General features: G+C 36.6%; 1 protein-coding gene across 1 annotated transcript; it reads right to left on the bottom strand.

Moving 5' to 3' along the window:
- Positions 1 to 1,371: 1,371 nt before the first annotated feature.
- Positions 1,372 to 15,831, bottom strand: FOXK2 (forkhead box K2). The gene is made up of 9 exons (XM_009578430.1): positions 15,815 to 15,831; positions 14,195 to 14,389; positions 11,263 to 11,410; positions 10,675 to 10,821; positions 7,563 to 7,756; positions 6,546 to 6,721; positions 5,215 to 5,511; positions 4,760 to 4,969; positions 1,372 to 1,599 (listed from the first exon to the last, which is right to left on the bottom strand). The coding sequence occupies exons 1-9, from the start codon at positions 15,829 to 15,831 to the stop codon at positions 1,403 to 1,405; spliced, it is 1,581 nt and encodes a 526-aa protein (XP_009576725.1). The 3' UTR covers positions 1,372 to 1,402.
- Positions 15,832 to 16,197: the final 366 nt, after the last annotated feature.

Genomic DNA, 16,197 nt, shown 5'->3' with positions numbered 1-16,197 from the left:
TTAAAGACTGAACAGCAGCCTTACGTTTAAATTTAATTTCGAAATGTAAAGTGGAATCTATTACCACAATTAAAGTGAGAAATTACCAATACATTTTAAAATGTTCAACTGCAGAACACACACTTAAAAAAAATTATTATAATAATATGGTAGCCACTGTTAGAAAACCACAACAGCTACTCTTAATGGAGACCCCAAAAGGTCAGTGTATGACATCAAAAGTGTTACGGAGAAACTGGTCAGATTAATTTCTACTGATGGGTGCTTAAGCTTAAAAATATCGAATATACCTCTGACAAGATAATTTTACTCTCTTTTTAAAAGGACTTGTGATAAAGAATTTTATCTTTCTAAATGAAGAACAGTCTGTTATCTTAAACATACACAATATTAAGCGAGACTCTTGTTTTACTTTAGACTGGAAAAATATGCCAGGGACAGTCAAAGTCAACACAAAGTAACAAACAGCAAAAGGTAGCAGAAAGAGAAACAGATAAGTGCAGCTCTGGTCAAATTCATAGCAGTTCTTTACGTCAGTTAACGGCTCATTTACATTGTAATTTCTAATCAGTTACATGCAAGCCCAAAGAAGCATTTGATCACTACACATGGTAATAAAATTTGATTAAATTTATCAGGCAACTGCTAAAATATGAAAATTTGCAGATGTAATAAAGTAGCTTTATCTGAACTTTAACAGGACAGACGAAAGTAAATCATTCCATTGGTTAAAAAAACCCTACATTCAGTTTTTTACCAAACAAAATTTCACATGAAAAGTATTGTGTGATTCCAAAGTTTCCGGAGTAGAAATGGAGTGATTTGAAATGTCAAAGACCCCATTATTTTGCAAAGAAATGAAAATACACCTCAAAAATTTCTAATTCCACATGTGAACAACAAAATACTGCATATCTACCAACAACTGCATCGGGTAGGTCATTATGAAAGGCTAGCTGCCAAGATGTAGGAAATGGCTCCTTGCCTCTGTTCCCTTTAAGGAATATACAATCGTTTGAAACCAGTTCACACTAAGCGCTTATCATGCTGCCGTTACACTGAGATACTCAGTCCTTAAAATAATCTGATAAAGATTTTTTTAAAGCTGCAGCCCTCCCCAACACTGTATTTCTCAGTGTACACAGTTCAGTAGGGGGCAGGGAGGAGTGGGGGTCACAGCCTCTGGAACAAGATGTTTTGCAGTTTGACTTTAAATTACCAAGTTTTAAGGCCACCTGTGTTGGTTTTTTTTCAGTGCTGAAAGTTGAAGTCTGATCACAGGGCCCCTTTCCCCACTGCGTGAGAACATGTTCCAACATTTTAGGTGTTATATTTAAGTGTCTCCTTTTGGCACCATGGAGTTTATTTTTTAAAAAAAAAAAAAGAAAACTCCCCTAAGTTTCTAGTTCTGGCTGCCTTTATCACTCACTGCCACAGATGGGGTGTCCACATTAACAGCTATGACTATGCTCTCTCCATCTTCTGTTTTGATACGTTTGAGTTCCTGCTGTTCTGACTGGTCTCCATTCTGGCGCTTTGTGGGAAGAGACGCCGATGCAGATGCATGGGTTGCTAACATATGCAAAGGACTCGCAGCAGCTGTAAAAAGATAATAAAAACTTCAGCACCCCAATCTTTATCAAAACAGATGATACTGAAAGCAAACTTGCATTTTCATTACAATGATGAATTCCTTTATTTGTACCACATGGGGTATTAGCAATCCCAGTTCAGATTCAGGTCCAATTGTTTAATCTTTGTACAAACCTGAAAGACATTTACCCAAATCACTCAACATTCATGCAGATTTGAACAAAGGTGGGAGAACAGGGAAATATCACCATTTTGTCACTGGGGAGCTGAAGACAGAGAGAGATTAAATGACTGAAAGCCAATCTACACCGCAATTTGTGACAGAACTGGGAAGCGAATTCAAAATCCCCTTTCAGTAGGTTCTGGCCATGTCTATGGATCACTGCGGAATGCCTTACTTGGTCTGGAAGGTGGGCACCACCACGTCATATTCATCTGTGGCCCTAAGTTATTTAAGAAAAGCTATGCAATTCACACAGCCGTAAGATGCAGACAACTCAAGTAGCAATTCCTCTTTGGCAGATAATGAGGCATTTACCCACAACGTAAGAGGCAGTGCTTTAACAAGTAGTAGTATTAAGAAATGACATATTCGATTAGATTCAAGGGCACAACTGAATTAGATCAACAGAAATGTATACAGTTCAAACATCCTATGCAAGATTTTAACCTTTCTCATTCCGTGGAAGAGATAGTACAAGTCACCACTAATGGCTAAGTACAGTCCTTTAAACCTTCTGAGACATCCAAAGGTTTCTTCCCTCTACTTGTTAGCAGTCTGTTTCTCAATATCAACCCTGACTTTATCAAACCAACTATTCAAATGTCTCTGCAAATAATGAAAATACTAATTATGTATTTACTTGTTCATTGCGTTTCATGAAAAGTTAGCTGAACATTATCAAACCACCCACTTTTTTTTTTTTCCCCTTCACACACAAGCTCCCTTTCTTCAGCACCACCACTTTGCTCCCATTATTAGAGCATTCCCTGCTAGTGGAACTTAAACATGAAGTCCATAAGGAATTCTTATTTGCTAAACTTGTTATATTTGTTCTTAGTAAGCTATCCTAGAGAATACCTGGAATATCACCTCTGCATGTAGCCAAACTGTTCTGTACTTACTATTTACTGGTAGAAAAAATACTGCAGAAAATATTTATCTGATACAAAAAGCTTCACTGCACCATAAAATAATTTGTTCGTGTATCTCAACAGTCATTCACCTTCTATTAGAAAAGTTGTTCCTTGTACAATTTCTGAATAGATGCCATAGAGATAGTTACTTCTGAATAAAATGCCTTACTGCAAATTTATTGTTGCTTAAATGAAAACAAGAAGTTTACCCCTCATCTTCAAACACGCATTAAGACTATTACTGCATTATTCACTCCGGGGTCTGTTTAGTAGAAAGACTTGTTGGCTGCAGCCACAACTGGTGGAAGTATGAAATACACAAAAGAACAATGATGTTTGAAATCGACACTGAAAGTCAAAATAAAGAGTATCTAGTTACATAATTTTGTTCTGCAGTAAGAAACCTGAATTTATTTTGGACTTCACAGCTTTCAGATAGACTGACGGGTAGTAAAAAGCACTGCCAAACTGTTTTGCTGAGAGTAAGATCTGAAAGCACCTTCTTACTACAAATAGAAAATGTTAGAAGAACAGTAGTTGCTCTGGATTTCTTAGCTTTCCGATTGCACAACTCTTCTTTCTCCAAAGACAGAGATAAACACACACACACACACGTAAATACAGATGTGCATGCCTGGTGAACACAGATATATGTAGATGTATGTGTATGAACGCAGACATGTTTGTACACACATACAAACAAATCTGTATTTCTGTAGGCCTAGTTCCCCCTTCAGATGCTTTGCCTGAGAATTACCTGGTTTCCTGCAGTTTAGGAGTTGCTGTAACAGAGAGACCAGGACCTGGAATACACCTCACTTGCTGCTCAAAATTTGAACATCTCATTAGGTATTTAAGCCCAGGAATCTCAGACTGAAAACTCCCATCACTGTAAGAGCACCATTACCACACACAGTGAAATAGTGAGAGGCACCACAATTCTACTCCTACGTTCAGCCACATTTCTTAAAAATGCCTAGCCAGGCTTCCCTACCAAGGAAAACATGTTGAAATCAGTTGAGTTTTCAAGAGTCTAAGAAAAAGACAAAAAGAATTATTTCTTACTTTTAAAAATAACTTTTCAGTGTATTTCACATGACTCTCGGCTCAATTCATACATCCCTTTTGACAAAAAAAAGTGCCTATGAAGTCTGACTGATAGCTTTTGTTTATGAAGCTGGGAATGAAGTGGAAGCAGACAGAACACTGACCTATAAATGTCAGTGATGGAAGAAGAGTAAAAAGGAGACAAAGCAGGTAATTCACTCCATTAGAAATACTTTAGAGCAGAAATGTGTGTAGTAAATTGATATAGGATAGCCTAAAACTATTTCCGTAAACGTATTTTTTGGCAAAAAAAGCTACGTCAGTATCAGATAACATCTCAAAGTGAAACTGTTAAAACAAGCTGTGTGCACCTGCAAAGCAAACCAAAACTGAACGTTCTGTCAACAAGTGTGAATATATGAAAATTATTAAAAAGTACTGCTATCCACTCAGACTGCTGAGTCTGAGAGGGGAAAGATGGTACTCAGACAAGAGGAATCTCAAAATCTTACAGAATTTTTGTCAATTTTAGTACAGGTTCAATAAAAACAGAATAAAAAGTAACAGTTCAAAAAGCCAACCCACAAGCAAGTTCTGTCTTGTTTTCCTGTTGGTTGGTTCTTGACAAATCATCTGGGGAGCAGTTACCATTTTAATGGCACTGTTTTACGGGAACTTCTTTTAAAACTTGTTTATATCCTGGGTTTAATGAGGAGGGAGGACGGGTTGTCACCACTAAGTACATCCCTATAATGACCACAAAGAGAATAAATAGCTGTTCAGGCAATCATCAATAAGAGAAACACGTTCTTACCAACACAGAGGGAACAATCCCTTACAAGGCTGTAATCTAATTTTTTTGTAGAACTTAGTTTTCAGTATAACTACAAAAGACACGAGAACAGAGTTCAAAAATTCAGCACTGTTCACTGTGAGGTTTTAACACGTACAAAGCAACAGAATATCCTGACACAATACGTACCAGCGTTGCCCTGTCCTTGTATCGCAGTGGTGATAGGTACTATGTGCGTTCCGTTCTGTGTTACAGTTTTTATTGGTAGCTGGTGTTGACCTAGAGGTGCCTGTTGCACTATAGTAACTGTCTGTAAGGGTGTGGTCTGAGATGTCTGAATGATACGACTAGCAGCTCCTATTGTAGCATGACTAATAGCAGGTATAGGCTCCACTTTAACTGAAAAACAGAAGATAAAACATTGTTAAAAACAAGAACGTGTTAAAGAACCATTTGTTTTTAGTCAGTCAACCCTCAGTGAAAAGGTATACCATTTTATTGCTAGCTCCAACATATCTGAGAAATTATGACGCAAAATCTTCAGTTTTAGCCAAACATTTCAAGCATTCATCTTGAAGTAAGTTTCAAATAATAACCCTTCTGTACAACGAGCTAGCAGAACAACTAACCCCACAGGCTCTCACCTTTTACTTCCTTGTGGTCTCCATTCTCTTGAGGTTCTACCTTCGGCTGGGTTACCATTGCAGCTTGCGTGACTACTGCCTGTCCAGCTACAGTGTAAGTGTTTGCTGGTGCTAATCCAGTCACATTTGTGACAGACACAGCTGGTATCTGGTGGACAACATGCACTGTCTGAACTACAGGCTGCTGGGATGTCGATGTTGTCACAGGAGTCGCAACAGTGTAGGTGACGGGTTTAATAGTTTGTGGTAGCTGCCGTTGTACAGTAATTAAAACTGGTTGGCTAGATAGAGGTGATCCTACCAAGAAAGAGATAAAAATTAGGCTGCCAATTTTAATTATTTCTTTTAAGCCAGTCATTCTTTTAAACTTAACACTAAAGCCTCAGAGGATTAACGACCTCCTTCACAAATGCCTGAATGATCCAAAAGATAAAACTGGACAATGAAGATTATGACACATGGCTATTCCAAGCCACACATTCAAGGTAAGTGCTGTATTAGCTCTTGGTAAGACCCATACACCATTTGGGCAAAAGCCCCCCCCACCTCCTCCCAAATAGCTATACTACCAAAGCTATGTTTAATACTCATTTAGTAAAATTCCTTTCCACAGAGGGGAATATGTATGTGCTTCAGGTGTTGCGTGGAGCATGTCTGCACTGGCAAAACTCTCAGCTTCCTAAACTGGGGAAAGCCTGGTGTGTCTGCTTAGGACCATGTTTGCCTTTGCCACAGAATGGTCTCCGGCACTTCTGTAGTACCAGAATATCACCAAGAAAATGGATGTCAAAAGTATATGAGCTAAAGTAATTAAACAAATACATCCTTATCCCATCATGCCTTATGCTCTTTTTTTTTTTAATAGGAAAATTCTTATCACGCAAATTTATTCTTTCTCTCTACCCATTCAATTCTTTTTATCCCCACCTTTAAAAGGATGACACGACCACAGATGAGTGCAAGACATTTGCTTATTTCAGTAACCCATGTAAACTAAACTTTTTGCCTTTTTTTTCTAAACCAGAAAGAATATGTTTTGAAAGGAAGTGACAACTGTTACAAGACAGTACAGTCCTATACAGGACAGAAGCACAATCTCTGCTTAGTAACAAAGTGATCAAGGGTGCTGGAACAGCACACAGATAACAGTCCATATGCATGCAAACAGAATTTACCTGGCATGCTTACAGTGTTTATCAAAGATTTGCTCTAAATGTCAAGAGGTTAAATATCTACCCTTTTTTTTGGTGTACATGTGAAGTCTTGGTAATATTTACATATTAGCCCTCTCCCACCTCCAACTCCCAAACGCCTATTTCAGGATTCCTCACCTGGGGCACTCTGTGCAAATCGTGCTTCTTGTATTACCGCTAGTTTTGGCTGGATAGCACTAGGCTCAGGTTCCATTGGGACTGGAGATCCTTCCCTGGACAGACTCTCGGGGGTCTGGACTCCACTGGAGTGTGCAGACAACACTCCAGAGTGATTAGGAGAAGCTGGGGCACTTCTGTATTTAAAAATGAAAGCAGCAGCTGATGTGTTTTAACTTCTGAACTGTGAAAGACAGTGACCTTCCTCTAAAGAGACCGTAACACACACGGCCCACAGGAGGGCACCTCTGCCTTCTGGCAAGTACAGTTACAACCCAAAGCAGTTCTGATGATCTTTTATAAAGCTTCTGTTAAACAGGGACAGAATTTAAAAGCAAACTTCAGGTATAGTTAATGGAGAAGAAGTGGCTGGACACCTTGTTAGGGAGACCCTCTAAACAATCTGTGAAACATGAACGTTTCTTCTGGTGGAGAAGAATGATGAGCAAATCTCAGTCTACAGGGCAAGTAATAAAGGATCTGCACCAGCAGAAAGGCCATAACTTTACAGAGGGAATAATTTAAACCCACGTATTTCCCCATCATGAATTCTGCTTGAACATTATCAAACTAAATACATAATTGTCATCTCTAAGTTCAATAAAATGGTAGTCGGTATTTGATAATTTTCTTTGCAAACAGTTTTAAAATGCAGTAGATGGCAGTTAGGAATTAAAATTATAATTCTGTAAAAAAAAAAAAACACCACCAAACACCAAAGGTACAGCAAGGCTTGCTTACATTAACAATCTGATAGTTAGTTATGCAAACTGAGTCAGCTCTTTAACACTAACAATGAGCAATAAAAACAAGTCTAGTGTATGGGGCAGCCTCCTAGTAAATGATACAGAATTCAAATACTGAGTCTGGATGAAATTAAATTACTAAACTTGTGACTGTATCCAAAACTATCAAGTCTGTATCAGCCTGAAGATTAAACAACAGCCATAGTCTTTTTGTTCATCTGTTTTTCCTTACCTAGAAGAGAGTGGTCCCAGAGGGGTTCTAAAGCAAGGTACTCCCCTAGGCCGCCTTTTCCTAAAAGCCTGCTCTATTAATTTGCTTTCAGAGGCAGGGTCTATCCTCCAGAATGAGCCTTTGCCTGGTTCTTCCTGGGAACGTGGTACTTTGATGAAATAACGATTCAGAGAGAGATTGTGACGTATTGAATTCTATGGAACATAAAAAAATATGTAGAATTCATGTAACTTTTCCAAGTCAGAATGTGGCCTACTGCAGCAGTTTGTACTATAGGAGACTCGGGGTTCAGCTCTTTAATTCCTTAATTCAACAGAACTCAGAGCACTATAAAGGCAGTGCCATAAACCTGAAAGGACTCTTGCATTTTTCAAATCTTTCCCAACAATTAAAAAATCCAGTACGCTAATGCAGCAATAATAGGAATCCCACTTAATTCTCTAATGAGAAATACAGTGATTTGCAACAAACTGTTAGAAGACAAATACTTGAGTATAACGCAGTGAAAAAAAAAAAAAAAAAAGAAAAATTATCAGTCTTCATATACCACCCTTCCCCAGGTGTCAAAAAAAATGTCTGTTCGTTCTAGGAGGGCCAGTAAAATGCAGCATATACTGATTCTGATCTTACATGATAAACCTGTGACTGTTCCACAATACAGAAAGAAAAGGTTAAATTACACAAGTTCCAAATGCAGCTAGATTGTTGGGAGTTCACAGTCCAGTCTGTCTCAACAAAGGAGTCAAGGATTTAGTGTGTCTAGAAAAACAACAAATGGCAGTAGGTCCCAAAACAGCTCTTCAGCAAGATCTTCATTACTGCACTCTAGTTTGCACATTACTTTATCCTCACTTTGCTGTAACACACACAACTCTTTGATCAGAGAGATGTAGAAAACTGCTAACACCCTGAAGTGGTATCTATGCTTGGCTTTGCACACTTTTTTTTTTTTTTTTAAAAGATATATAAATCCAAAATCTCTCTAAATATTATCACTGAACACAAGAAAATAAAGATAAGCATACATACTGAAATACTTGTGGGGGAACAGGGGAAAAAATGGAGAAAAAGCTTTACATTAACAAAAGCTCTTCAAAAATTTGCAAAACCAAATGCAAATCCTGCTCAAATGTCTGAGTTCATGACCCTGATGGCAAGTTTGGAAAACTTAAAGCAATGATAACCATGTATGGTTTCTTAAATGCAAACTGATGAAACCAGAAATGGTTTTCCCTGCCAAAAATTGAAACAGAACTAGAAAGATGCCAAGAACATGTTTATAAACTGTATTTATTTCTCCATATGCTAGAATAAAACAGTAGATCCAAAAGTACCTGCTAAAATAAGTTAACGAAGAGGAGTCTTCAAGTCCTCAACAAAATGAGACCTTTATATAATAAAGGATATAAATACCCCAATACTACTTATTATGGTATAGGATTTGGATACTATACATATGTACGTACTCTACGTTTTGAATAATATAGCCTCAAATATTATTTAAAACATCTATCATATAAGTCACCCTAACTGTAATCTAATACCTGAAGGATAGAAGCTAGGAGAGCTATTCATACATGAGGTACACCTGTTAGTGTTATAGCAGTGCTTTATATGACTAGTGACTGAACAGCATCTAATTTTCAGCTTTTCCAATTATTTTTATGAATAGGTGCTAATTAATTATTCCAGAACATACTATGTCTGCTGTGTCTATCACCTTGGTTTTGTGAAGTATTATACATCTGAATACATACACTGTTCTAAGGGAGAATTCCTTGACCATGCATTACAATGTACACGCATGTTTGGTTCCATGATGCTTACATAAAGAAGCATTATACACACAGATATTCAAGTATTTCAGAATAGGGAGCAAAAAGCACACCAACATTTTATAAACAGAATCTTGTTGCTAAAACAGATCTGCTAGTATGACTGCGGACAGGATTCTGCATTACTTATGCGTGAAAGGGAAACAAAATTCTTAGAGACTTCCTCGCCACAACAACAGCTAAGTCCTTTACTAGCCAAACCATAGCAAAAATCTAGGAACAGTTACATTCCCCAGCAACCCTGGAATTCCTCCAAGAGTGATTTAACTTTCATATAGGCCCTATGACAAGTACGTGATTAATATTTTAAAATCTATCCCTCTACTGAGAAGGCATGTATTCTTTAGTCTTCTACTTGTACAGCAAGTAGAGTATTAACATTTCCTCACTTTTCCCCTCCCCCAGTCTCTCCAAACTTTACTTCCCTGAAAATAACTTCAGAGCATGCCTCTGTTGCAGATCATGACTGTACTAAGCAGCAACACAGTGAAATTGATACTCCATGATCGACAGTGCAGTCTGAATGTTATATGGGCAAACTGGTCCTGCTAATTGTGCTCTTCTGTCCTTTGCTGAAACTAAAAACAGCAGCAAAGGCATTGAACCTCTCTATGTGTATCTGGAAAGACTATGCCAGACTGATTCATACTCAGTTAGTCATCCTGGCAAATGCTGAGGTTGGTCTCTTTAAAAATGAAAACAAAGCTGAAATCAATTCTACAGAATTGAAGGGTTTGGTCTAACTCAGTACAGAAACGATTAAGTTCACAAATAGACTACATTGCACAAATAAAAGAGGGCACATAATAGTGCAAGATAACAACAGATAACACACACTTGTTCCTTCACTGTATTGCATGGTCAAGATCACTGTTTTCAAATAAAACTGAACTTGTAACATTTAATATCTTAATTTTATCTCAAGATAACAATACGGATGTTTCCACAACTATAAGTTTCGGAACACAACTACATTCCTAGATAGCGTACATATGTTTAAATCCACAGTGCCCATTGTACTTTCCTTCCCCAAAAGTATGTATCCCTCCTAGAGATTTAGAGAATACCATTCTATGAATAAAACAACGTTTCAAATACAGAATAACGTAAATTGCCTACTTTGTTGGAGAACTTACGATCAGGAAAAAGACAACACGCTCATTTGACAAACTCTATTTATGAAGGGCTGTTAGGCTCACCAATTGACTTCTTATAACCCTTGATAGCTGCCAGTATTACTCACAATTAAAAAAAAAAATTCCAGAAATCAAATTTACCTGCCAGCCCTTGTCTGCTGTCCTGTAGTATGGATAATTTTTAGTTATGTGCGTATAAATTCCATTTAGTGTAAGCTGCTTATCAGGTGCCATTGTAATTGCTTGTACTATTAACTGTGCATAGGAATAAGGTGGCTTAGAGTCATCCTGTACAAGAAAAAGAGAAGTCTGCATCAATAAACTTTAAAGATATACACACCCCTTTCTAAATTAAAAGTTACAAAACACAATTAACTTTATTTAAGGCACTTCTGGACGACCAAAATCTTGAGGCAGAAAAGAAACTAAGACTGTTCTCTTCTGACTAGCAGATTTTAAGATAACATTAAAAATTTGGAGAAACATAAACAGTAAAGAATTTTCAATAGCCTATAAACAGCCTATAAACTGAAAATACATACAGTCCCTCCCCCAAAGGGAAGAGAGGTCAAAATAAATCTCACATCTAACCACAAAAACATACAAATTGTTTTTGAAGTCTGTAATGTTAAATTATGACTTTGCGCATATACTTTAGCAAACAAAATTTCAGAAGCCTTACATTCACTTAAGATGTAATTTATGGGTTTGATTTCAAACGATGTTTACCTTTGGGCTATCTCCACCCGATGCTTCCTTGTCATTTTCTGACTGTGAATTGTCAGCCATTAAATGTAGGTCAGATGGTATTACACGACTCATTTTGTACCCTGAAGAGCCTGCACCACGGGGGCTAGATGGGCAGGAATTTGCAGCACTGTAGAGCATAAAAAGAAGATCCTACTATTTTGTTATACAGTATATCACCACATTATGTCTAATCAAAAAGCTCTTATTGCAGGAAAGCCCACTACCAGAGCTTCTCGACTACAGTTAAGGGTCTGTCAGTATTTCCATTATAAACCCCATCTTCCAAGCCTTTCTGACTCATCCATGGGAATTAAAATCACTGCAGGAAGAAACCTGTCAAATGAAGCTCAGGCTTTCCTCCTCAAAGAAAAAAGGATTAACTGATTCTATTAGGTTGTATTGTATTTGTGTAAGATTTGCCAACAGAAAAGTCCACTTTAACTACATAACCAACCACAAATTTTAAGATACTCGTTTGAAACAAGAAACACATCTTGCACGAAATTTCTGCCATATGCTTGTATTCAGTCTGCTCAAAAAAGATCATCTCTCCTGTGCAGTATTTTTGCACATTTAAGAAAATATAGCAAGCAGTGAGGGAAAAAAAGTTTTCATTCTCATTCAAATCTAAACCAACATTATTTTAAGTGTTCACAGGTATGTGCATATACATACACACACATATATATGTATAAAAATCATAAACTTATCTATAAATGGGATGCATCAGCACTGACTCATCTAACTTAACGCAGTATTAGGCCAACAGAGCAGATACACTGCTACAAAGCAAGAGATAGTGCCAAACAAACGAACGAAGTGGCTCTTGATACCTCACATTTTGCATCACAGAAAACCAAAGATAAAATTACATATAATTTCACTGTAACATCTTTCTAACGGTTGTCCCCCTGCCTTGCACAGTCCACAGGAAACACAGCTGCACAAAGCCAGTTTTCTTTACAATTTCCATTTAGCCAACAGGAAAGAGACAGTCAGTGGGTGATGTCTGTCCCCTTCCCCACAAAAAAATTTTGGCAGTTCTCTACAAGGACGCATACTTCTCAGCAATTCATACTGATAACTGATTTCAACACAGTCCTCAGAAATTCCAAAAAAGGTAACTAAAAATTAGAATGACAAAGCCTGCTGTGCCCCCAGAACCAGCCTTATCTCTAAAGACAATCTTTAACCTAACTTGAATCTATGGTTCAAAACATCAAGTAGCAAATAAAGCTAGAGAATGTTATTTAGATTTATATAATAAAGCTCTAACAAATTTACATCTGCCAAGTTTTCTTTGTCTGCCTGGCCTCTCAAGTTTTTTGCTCCCAACCTTTGCACCTCCCTTTTTATGTACAGAAACAAGGCAGACACTGTAGATTAGGCAATATATATAAAAAAATAATTCTTCCAAGTTTCACATCACAAGAAATCCACCAACAATTTGCTACTAGTGATATACTATACAAGGGAGATTGGATTTTTTAAGTGTTGTATGGAAGAATCCTTGATTAGAGCCGAAACGTGTAACTAATTTATTTTTTTAAATATAGGTCATTGCCGTTCTATGTTTTCACATATCAGCTGACAACATCCCTCTACTGTGCTCACTTTAGCATATATTGACAAAGCGACACATATGGTATAATCAAAGCAAGTTTACAAGTCTTCTACAAAACAGGATGATTTGAAGAGAAACTGTCAAGCTTTGCTCTCAAAATAGACTCAAAACTGTCATCTTTTTTTTTGTAATAGACTATACTCAACAGGTGCATGAAAGCCCTGAAGAGAATTACAAAATTCATAGTGAGGCAAAGACTCTGGTGATATATGTGGTATTATCTGAAATATTTATGAGCTGTTCTGTCATTTCTTGGGCAAGACATGTTTTCCCTGAATTTTAATAAGAAAGCAAACCTGTTATACAGTCAAGTCTAGATCTCTTTTCTCTCTACTTCCACCATTTAAATAGATCTCATTGAACACTACAATATTGAGATCAAGATCTTGGCAAGCATGAAACAAGTCAATTATCTTTACATTCAAATTTCATTAACAAGATCTACATTTTTTAAAAATCAAGCATTAAAAGTCCTTCACACAAGTGAAGCTACAGGAAGTGAGAGGGGAAGAAAAAACGTCCAGAAGTATGTATGTGACTTTGAAACACAACTTTCAGTGCCTTTAAATTAAATTTTTGCTCCTGAACTTTCTATGAATTTTAAAAATTGTATCTAAACTAATTTTACTAGTTTGTGAGGACAGTTCGCTTTGAGTTTGGTCCCAAATAACAAGTTGGACAATGGCTACAATTACCAAATTAAGCAGCACAGCAAGTAAAAAACCCAGATTAACCTCCCCTGCAGAAGACTTTCCTACACTAAACTCCACATCTTACACTGTATTTTAAGTAAAATGTCTGCTTACTTCCAGCAATGACTAATCAATAACAAATCTTCTGGAGTAAGAGATCAGTCTATTTTCCACACAAAGGATAACCAAAAAACATTTTTTCTGATGATAAACTTCAGGGGGACAGTGACTATCAGAATGTTTAAAAATGGTATAATTTAGACTTATCTCATTTAAAGTGTTGCCATAAGCATGCAAGAGTAAGAAGCAATCTAAATCATCTGGAATGCAAGAAAAAGATATGCTCCTTTGCTGTTCTAAGAATGCCAGGCTCCTGAGCAAACTGTTACACATTTAACATGTTAAATTTGAATATTAAAGGCTGTTCATGCAACTATCTTACTAGTCAGCAGAACAGTGGTTTTCTCCAAGGCAGGTAATGCTGAGCTTCAACTGAACTTTTACCACAAAAGCAAAATACTGAAAATTAGTTAGAAAGTTGGTTGCAGTCTGTAACCATACATTGCCCTATATCCAACCTGCAGGGTTTAAATACCTGATAGTTCCTGTGGGAGAAGGGAGAGGGCTGATCAGGTGAGCCATGTTGTCTGGAATGTTTATTGTTAAGGGAGAGATCTGGGGTTGCACAGGCTTCACTGGGGACTCCGGGGCCTCCTGTTTTTCTCTCTTTTCATTGGACAGAGCTGTGAATGTTATCTTGATGTTTGTGCTGGGAAACCTGAAAGTACAGCTGAAAAGTAAAAAAACAAATATGTAAGCCACTTGTTTACAGAATGTAAGATTTTCTGCATAACTTGCATGTATCGACTAACCTTATTTAAAAAATAAAAAGGTATGGTATCTTATGTAATTACTTGTAGCCATCTTCATTTTACAGATCATACAAAAAGATCAATGTGACCAGAAAAAGATCCCCAAGTAAGCAACTTTAAAATTTGGAAAGAAATATGAGCAAATGCAATTCTTTGTATCAAGGGCAGTATATGTGTTGTCTCTAAATTTCTTGAGTTTCATCCTGATCTTGCAACTATCCCTAAAGGAAGTACTATTTTGAAGACAAAAGACTATTACTTTATGATGGCAAAGAACGGCTTCGGCAAATGAAGATGTAAGTCCATGATACCAAAATTAATCAGGAGCATAAATGTTGGACAATTTGAGGTCTGCTCAGTTTCATACACTGGTCTAACTAAAAGATTTGGTTTATTTTCTCTTAAAATACTTATTAAACACATATCAATCCTAATTCTGACCATTTACAGAGTATATTGCTGTTGTAGTGCTACATTCAAATACCTTTTTTCAGAGCTGAATTTAAGAGCCCATTTCAATAAATTGCTCATTTTCACAAATTACCAAAGATTGCATGCCCAAATTTAAAGACTAATGACAAATTAACAATGTGCAATTGTTTAAAAATTTGGAAAATAAAATACAATGAATGCACCTTTGAGCATTTTCCTTTCTACATCTCTGTATATAGCATTTAGAAGTTAACCCAATTAAACAGAACAGGCTATTTATAACTTCTCAGTAATTAAACAGATTGAGCAAACAAGAAAGTTAATTTTCGCTCAACAAAAGCATCTATAAAAATACAGTTCAAATAACTTTACTATCTCCTCTTTCTTAAACTGTTAGACTACACTCAGCCCTAAACCCACAATTATATTTATACACGTCTTCCACATGATGGAAAGGACTTTCCAATGACACAATACCCAGAAACAAACCTTAGAAAGTGTTTTTGGTGTTTTGGTTTTTTTTAAAATGATTCTAGGTAGATTTAGTTTTATAAAGAAAGGAAACAATAGCATGCTGGAACAGGCCTAAGAAACGTAGCTATGAATGCAAGATACAGACTGTAAACAAAAATGATCATTTCTCTGAAAAAATATATTAAACATAAAAGTGATGTAAGAATTGGAAGGAACACTCAGCTGTTGAGTAGCCTTTAAAATACTAACTCTCATGTGTCTTGGTTTTTATTTCTTAAAATTATTCTAAGGATATTTATAGAACAAAGATGGTATTTGATTTTCACTATGTTTCTTGCCACATGCACCACAGTGATTCTCTTTTCCTACAATACACACCCAAGGATCAGGAAAAAGAAAAAGAATTGACAATGACCTTCCTTTTCTCTCAGTCTTACTTCTCAGTATGGACCATGTCCGAATTTAACAGACGACCTATTTCTGAAACATGCTCAATGTACTAAATTAGGAACAGAATCTATGCCAAAAAAACGCACATGCATTTCAGCAAGATAGTTAAATGGACCAATTTCTGGGTTGGTTTGGTGTTTTTTTTTTTTCATATCTTCAGTAACAACTCATTTCTTTGCTTTTTCCAGTAGGAAGTATTTTTTGCCTATATTGTTTTAGCGACAATTGAAAGAGATCTCAGCTGTTTTGCTAATAAAAATGTTTTCTAAACATTTCAGTTAATCAGCAATAATGACAACACTACTCCTCAGTGTACACAAACAGGCTAGCCAAAGGCATCCTTTTTGCTAAAGATTAAATAAAAATCCCC

This window comes from Fulmarus glacialis, unplaced genomic scaffold (genome assembly GCF_000690835.1).
Source record: "Fulmarus glacialis isolate BGI_N327 unplaced genomic scaffold, ASM69083v1 scaffold25625, whole genome shotgun sequence".
Lineage (NCBI taxonomy): Eukaryota > Metazoa > Chordata > Aves > Procellariiformes > Procellariidae > Fulmarus > Fulmarus glacialis.
This window is presented reverse-complemented; position numbering and strand designations above follow the sequence as displayed.